The sequence below is a fragment of the Camarhynchus parvulus genome, unplaced genomic scaffold, assembly GCF_901933205.1.
Source record: "Camarhynchus parvulus unplaced genomic scaffold, STF_HiC, whole genome shotgun sequence".
NCBI lineage: Eukaryota > Metazoa > Chordata > Aves > Passeriformes > Thraupidae > Camarhynchus > Camarhynchus parvulus.
Genome location: NW_022148622.1, coordinates 112,465 through 119,732, shown reverse-complemented (window position 1 = coordinate 119,732; position 7,268 = coordinate 112,465). Strand labels below are relative to the sequence as shown.

The following is a 7,268-nucleotide window of genomic DNA, read 5'->3' as shown; positions in this document are numbered from 1 at the left end:
TGAGTGTCCCCACTGTCCGCAGGCGGTGGCGCTGGGCCGGCGCGGGCTGCTGGCGCTGGGGGGGCGGGGGCTGCGGGCACCGGTGGGTTGCGGGGTTTGCGGAATGGTGGATTTTGGTGGCACTGCGATGTCCCCCGATGTCCCCTGAGTGTCCCGCTGTCCCCACTGTCCGCAGGCGGTGGCGCTGGGCCGCGCGCTGCTGGCGCTGGTGGCTGCGGCTGCGGGCGCTGCGCTGGCGGCGCTGGTGCTGCCGCGGGACCTGCGGCACCGCGGGCTCCCCGCGGCCACCAGGGGGCACCACTTCGGCAGCGACGCCAGCAAGGTGTGGCGGGCCATCCGCAGGTGGGGACACCTGGGGACACCCCCGTGACATCCCTCTGTGTGCCCCCAGTGTCCCCAATGTCCCCCAGTGTCCCCAGTGTCCCCCAATGTCCCCAGTGTCCCCAGGCCAGCAAGGTGTGGCGGGCCATCCGCAGGTGGGGACACCTGGGGACAACCCCCGAGACCCCTCTGTGTGCCCATTAATGCCCCCATTGATGTCCCCAATGCCCCAATGTCCCCATTGATGTCCCCAGGTTCGTGCTGTCTGTCTTGTCCCTCTATTACCCGTCTGTCTGTCTGTCTGTCCGTAGGTTCGTCCCCGGCATTCTCTCCCTCTATTACCGGTCTGTCTGTCTGTCCGTCTGTCTGTCCGTAGGTTTGTCTCCGGCATTCTCTCCCTCTATTACCGCTCTGTCTGTCTGTCTGTCTGTCTGTCCGTAGGTTCGTCTCCGGCATTCTCTCCCTCTATTACCTGTCTGTCTGTCTGTCTGTCTGTCTGTCCCAGGTTTGTCTCCGGCATTCTCTCCCTCTATTACCGGTCTGTCTGTCTGTCCGTCTGTCTGTCCGTAGGTTCGTCTCCGGCATTCTCTCCCTCTATTACCGGTCTGTCTGTCTGTCCGTCTGTCTGTCTGTCCGTAGGTTTGTCTCAGGTGTCCTGTCCCTCTATTACCGGTCTGTCTGTCTGTCCGTCTGTCTGTCTGTCCGTAGGTTTGTCTCAGGTGTCCTGTCCCTCTATTACCGGTCTGTCTGTCTGTCTGTCTGTCTGTCCCAGGTTTGTCTCAGGTGTCTGTCCGTCTGTCCGTAGGTTTGTCTCAGGTGTCCTGTCCCTCTATTACCGGTCGGACGCCGCCGTCCGCGAGGACCCCGAGCTCCAGGCCTGGGTGGGCGAAATCTTCACCCGCGGCTTCCTGGGCAGGAGGAGCTCAGGTGGGCACGGGGGGGGGGGCACAGGGGCACAGGTGGGAACGGGGGCGGGGCACAGGTGGGCACAGGTGGGGTACAGGGGCACAGGTGCCCCCTCAGGTGACACCTCAGGTGGGCACAGGTGGGCACGGGTGGGCACAGGTGAGGCCTCAGGTGGGATCAGGTGGGCACAGGTGGGGTACAGGGGCACAGGTGTGGTACAGGGGCTCAGGTGGGCACAGGTGCCCCCTCAGGTGCCCCCTCAGGTGACCCCTCAGGTGGGCACAGAGGGCTCAGGTGCCCCCTCAGGTGGGCACAGGTGGGCACAGGTGTGGTACAGGGGCTCAGGTGGGCACAGGTGCCCCCTCAGGTGGGCACAGGTGGGGTACAGGGGCACAGGTGACCCCTCAGGTGGGCACAGGTGGGGTACAGGGGCTCAGGTGCCCCCTCAGGTGCCCCCTCAGGTGGGCACAGGTGGGCACAGGTGGGCTCAGGTGCCCCCTCAGGTGGGCACAGGTGGGCACAGGTGGGCTCAGGTGACTCCTCAGGTGGGCACAGGTGGGGTACAGGGGCTCAGGTGCCCCCTCAGGTGCCCCCTCAGGTGCCCCCTCAGGTGCCCCCTCAGGTGGGCACAGGTGGGATCAGGTGGGCTCAGGTGCCCCCTCAGGTGCCCCCTCAGGTGGGCACAGGTGGGATCAGGTGGGCACAGGTGGGCTCAGGTGCCCCCTCAGGTGCCCCCTCAGGTGGGCTCAGGTGCCCCCTCAGGTGACCCCTCAGGTGGGCACAGGTGGGGTACAGGGGCTCAGGTGGGCTCAGGTGCCCCCTCAGGTGCCCCCTCAGGTGACCCGCCGTGTGCCCGGTGCCAGGGGTGCCCTCCCGTCTGGACTCCGTGCGTGGCCTGGTCACCTTCGTCACCACCGTGATCTACACCTGCTCTGCGCACCACGCGGCCACCAACAGCGGCCAGGTGAGCACTGACCACTGACCAGAGTGACCACTGACCCACAGTGACCAGAGTGACCACTGCACTGACCACTGACCCACAGTGACCCACACTGACCGCAGTGACCACTGACCCACACAGTCACACCTGCTCTGCGCACCACGCGGCCACCAACAGCGGCCAGGTACTGACCACTGACCACAGTGACCACAGTGACCACTGCACTGACCACTGACCCACAGTGACCCACAGTGACCACTGACCACACTGACCACACTGACCACAGTGACCCGCACAGTCACACCTGCTCTGCGCACCACGCGGCCACCAACAGCGGCCAGGTGAGCGCTGACCACTGACCACAGTGACCACTGACCCACAGTGACCAGAGTGACCACTGCACTGACCACTGACCCACAGTGACCCACACTGACCGCAGTGACCACTGACCCGCACAGTCACACCTGCTCTGCGCACCACGCGGCCACCAACAGCGGCCAGGTACTGACCACAGTGACCACTGACCACTGACCCACACTGACCACACAGTGACTTCTGACCTCTGACCCCCACACTGACCCCACTTCTCCTGCCCATCCCCCCACCCCAGTTTTGGGGCAGTTTTGGGGCTCCGGGGGTGTTTGGGGGGGGCTCTGGGGTTTGGGGGCATTTTGGGGTCTCTGGGACATTTTTGGGGTCCCTCTCACACATTTTTGGGTCCCTTTTCCCGTTTCCGGGCAGTTTGAGCTCTCTGACACTGATCTCTCTCTCCCCCATTTTTGGGGTCCCTCTGCCCCATTTTTGGGTCACTTTTCCCGTTTTTGGGGTCATTTTGAGCTCTCTGCGTTCCCCCCAAATGCCCCCATTTTGGGGGTCAGTTTTCCCATTTTTGGGGTCTCTCTGTTGCATTTTTTTGGGTCCCTTTTCCCGTTTTTGGGCAGTTTGAGCTCTCTGACATTGGGGTCCCTCTCTCCCCCATTTTTGGGGTCCCTCTGTTATATTTTTTTGGGTCTCTTTTCCCGTTTTTGGGCAGTTTGAGCTCTCTGACATTGGGGTCCCTCTCCCCCATTTTTGGGGTCCCTCTCACACATTTTTGGGTCCCTTTTCCCGTTTCCGGCCAGTTTGAGCTCTCTGACATTGGGGTCTCTCTCTCCCCCATTTTTGGGGTCCCTCTGTTACATTTTTGGGTCCCTTTTCCCGTTTTTGGGCAGTTTGAGCTCTCTGACATTGGGGGTCTCTCTCTCCCCATTTTTTGGGGTCCCTCTGTTATATTTTTGGGTCCCTTTTCCTGTTTCCGGGCAGTTTGAGCTCTCTGACATTGGGGTCTCTCTCTCCCCCATTTTTGGGGTCCCTCTGTTATATTTTTTTGGGTCCCTTTTCCTGTTTCCGGGCAGTTTGAGCTCTCTGACATTGGGGTCTCTCTCTCCCCCATTTTTGGGGTCCCTCTCCCCCATTTTTGGGTCCCTTTTCCTGTTTTTGGCCAGTTTGAGCTCTCTGACATTGGGGTCTCTCTCTCCCCCATTTTTGGGGTCTCTCTGTTATATTTTTTTGGGTCTCTTTTCCCGTTTCCGGCCAGTTTGAGCTCTCTGACATTGGGGTCTCTCTCTCCCCCATTTTTGGGGTCCCTCTGTTATATTTTTTGGGTCTCTTTTCCCGTTTTTGGCCAGTTTGAGCTGTCTGACATTGGGGTCTCTCTCTCCCCCATTTTTGGGGTCCCTCTGTTACATTTTTGGGTCCCTTTTCCCGTTTCCGGGCAGTTTGAGCTCTCTGACACTGATCTCTCTCTCCCCCATTTTTGGGGTCCCTCTCCCCCATTTTTGGGTCCCTTTTCCCGTTTCCAGCCAGTTTGAGCTCTCTGACATTGGGGTCCCTCTGTGACATTTTGGGGTCCCTCTGTTATATTTTTTTGGGTCCCTTTTCCCGTTTTTGGGCAGTTTGAGCTCTCTGACATTGGGGTCTCTCTCTCTCCCATTTTTGGGGTCCCTCTGTGACATTTTTGGGTCCCTTTTCCCGTTTCCGGGCAGTTTGAGCTCTCTGACATTGGGGTCTCTCTCTCCCCCATTTTTGGGGTCCCTCTCACACATTTTTGGGTCCCTTTTCCCGTTTCCAGCCAGTTTGAGCTCTCTGACATTGGGGTCCCTCTGTGACATTTTGGGGTCCCTCTGTTATATTTTTTGGGTCCCTTTTCCCGTTTTTGGGCAGTTTGAGCTCTCTGACACTGATTTCTCTCTCCCCCATTTTTGGGGTCCCTCTCACACATTTTTGGGTCTCTTTTCCCGTTTTTGGGCAGTTTGAGCTCTCCGCGTTCCCCGAACGCGCCGGCCGCCATGCGCGCGCCCCCTCCCCGCCGCAAGGCCGCGCTGTCCGAGCGCGACTTCCTGGAGGCGCTGCCGGCCATGAACACCACGGCCACGGTGCTGGCCGTGCTCTGGGTGCTCCGCAACGAGCCCATGGACATGGTGAGACCCCAGCCCAAATTACCTGATCCTCCTGAGACCCCTCCCCAAAATAACCCACCCAAACCCGCCCCAAACCCGCCCAAAACTGACCCAAAATAACCCAAACCTGACCCAAACCAAGCCCTGGCTGTGCTCTGGGTGCTCCGCAACGAGCCCATGGACATGGTGAGACCCCAGCCCAAATTACCTGATCCTCCTGAGACCCCTCCCCAAAATAACCCACCCCAAACCCAAAATAACCCACCCCAAACCCACCCAAAACCACCCCAAAATAACCCAAAACTGACCCAAATCCACCCAAAACTGACCCAAAACTGACCCCAGCCGTGCTCTGGGTGCTCCGCAACGAGCCCATGGACATGGTGAGACCCCAGCCCAAATTACCTGATCCTCCTGAGACCCCTCCCCAAAATAACCCACCCAAACCCCCCCAAAACCCGCCCAAAACTGACCCAAAATAACCCACCCCAAACCCAAAATAACCCACCCCAAACCCACCCAAAACCACCCCAAAATAACCCAAAACTGACCCAAACCTGACCCAACCCTGCTCTGGGTGCTCCGCAACGAGCCCATGGACATGGTGAGACCCCAGCCCAAATCAATGAACCCCTGTGGGACCCCTCCCCAAAATAACCCACCCAACATCCCAAATAACCCACCCCAAACCCGCCCAAAACTGACCCAAATCCACCCAAAACTGACCCAAAACTGACCCCAGCCGTGCTCTGGGTGCTCCGCAACGAGCCCATGGACATGGTGAGACCCCAGCCCAAATTACCTGATCCTCCTGAGACCCCTCCCCAAAATAACCCACCCAAACCCCCCCAAAACCCGCCCAAAACTGACCCAAAATAACCCACCCCAAACCCAAAATAACCCGCCCCAAACCCGCCCAAAACTGACCCAAAATAACCCACCCCAAACCCACCCAAACCCGCCCAAAACCCACCCAAAACTGACCCAAACCTGACCCAACCCCTGCTCTGGGTGCTCCGCAACGAGCCCATGGACATGGTGAGACCCCAACCCAAATCAATGAACCCCTGTGGGACCCCTCCCCAAAATAACCCACCCAACATCCCAAATAACCCACCCAAAACCCACCCAAAACCCACCCTGGACCCCACCCAGGACCCCAAACCCACCCCAGTGCCTCCCAGTGCTCCCAGTAACCCCAGTTTGTCCCTCCCAGTGCTCCCAGTGCTCCCAGTAACCCCAGTTTGTCCATCCCAGTGCTCCCAGTCCCTCCCAGTGCTCCCAGTGCTCCCAGTAACCCCCGTTTGTTTCTCCCCCAGCGCCCCCTGGGCCATTACCCCAGTGCTCCCAGTCCCTCCCAGTGCTCCCAGTGCTCCCAGTGCTCCCAGTGCTCCCAGTAACCCCAGTTTGTCCCTCCCAGTGCTCCCAGTGCTCCCAGTTACACCAGTAACCCCAGTAACCCCAGTTTGTCCCTCCCAGTGCTCCCAGTTACACCAGTAACCCCCGTTTGTTTCTCCCCCAGCGCCCCCTGGGCCATTACCCCAGTGCTCCCAGTGCTCCCAGTAACCCCAGTTTGTTCTCCCAGTTACACCAGTAACCCCAGTAACCCCAGTTTGTCCCTCCCAGTAACCCCAGTAACCCCGGTTTCTCCCCCAAGCGCCCCCTGGGCCATTACCCCAGTTTGTCCCTCCCAGTGCTCCCAGTGCTCCCAGTAACCCCAGTAACCCCAGTTTGTCCCCCCAGCGCCCCCTGGGCCATTACCCCAGTGCTCCCAGTGCTCCCAGTGCTCCCAGTAACCCCAGTTTGTCCCTCCCAGTGCTCCCAGTGCTCCCAGTAACCCCAGTAACCCCGGGGCACATTTGTCCCCCAAGCGCCCCCTGGGCCATTACCCCAGTGCTCCCAGTGCTCCCAGTGCTCCCAGTGCTCCCAGTGCTCCCAGTAACCCCGGTTTCTCCCCCCAGCGCCCCCTGGGCCATTACCCCAGTTTGTTCTCCCAGTAACACCAGTAACCCCAGTAACCCCAGTTTGTCCCTCCCAGTCCCTCCCAGTAACCCCAGTTTGTCCCTCCCAGTTACACCAGTAACCCCAGTAACCCCAGTTTGTCCCCCCGGCGCCCCCTGGGCCATTACCCCAGTGCTCCCAGTGCTCCCAGTAACCCCAGTTTGTCCCTCCCAGTGCTCCCAGTGCTCCCAGTAACCCCAGTTTGTCCCTCCCAGTGCTCCCAGTGCTCCCAGTAACCCCAGTTTGTCCCCCCAGCGCCCCCTGGGCCATTACCCCGACCGTCACTTCACCGAGGCCGCCCCGCGCTCCCTGATCCGGCGCTTCCGGCGCCGCCTGCGCCGAATCTCGCGCCAGATCCGGCCCGGAACGCGGCGCTGGAGCGGCCCTACCCGTACCTGGACCCCGAGAACATCGAGAACAGCGTGGCCATCTGAGACACCCCAAATATCCCAAATTCACCCCAAAAATCACCCCGAAATAGTCCAAAAATATCCCAAAAAACCGGCAAAAAACCCCCCCAAAAATACCCCAAATTCACCCCAAAAATCATCCCAAAATAGCCCTGCCCCTACCTGGACCCCGAGAACATCGAGAACAGCGTGGCCATCTGAGACACCCCCAAATATCCCAAATTCACCCCCAAATATCCCAAATTCACCCCA

General features: G+C 59.8%; 1 protein-coding gene across 1 annotated transcript; it reads left to right on the top strand.

Moving 5' to 3' along the window:
• Window positions 1-175: 175 nt before the first annotated feature.
• Window positions 176-7,052, top strand: LOC115916975 (arachidonate 8S-lipoxygenase-like; the record flags this gene model as incomplete). Its single annotated transcript, XM_030970712.1, has 5 exons — window positions 176-342; window positions 1,127-1,248; window positions 2,091-2,191; window positions 4,458-4,626; window positions 6,862-7,052. Coding segments are annotated over 5 exons (738 nt in total), but the record flags the coding sequence as incomplete, so codon positions are not given.
• Between the last annotated feature and the right edge of the window lie 216 nt (window positions 7,053-7,268).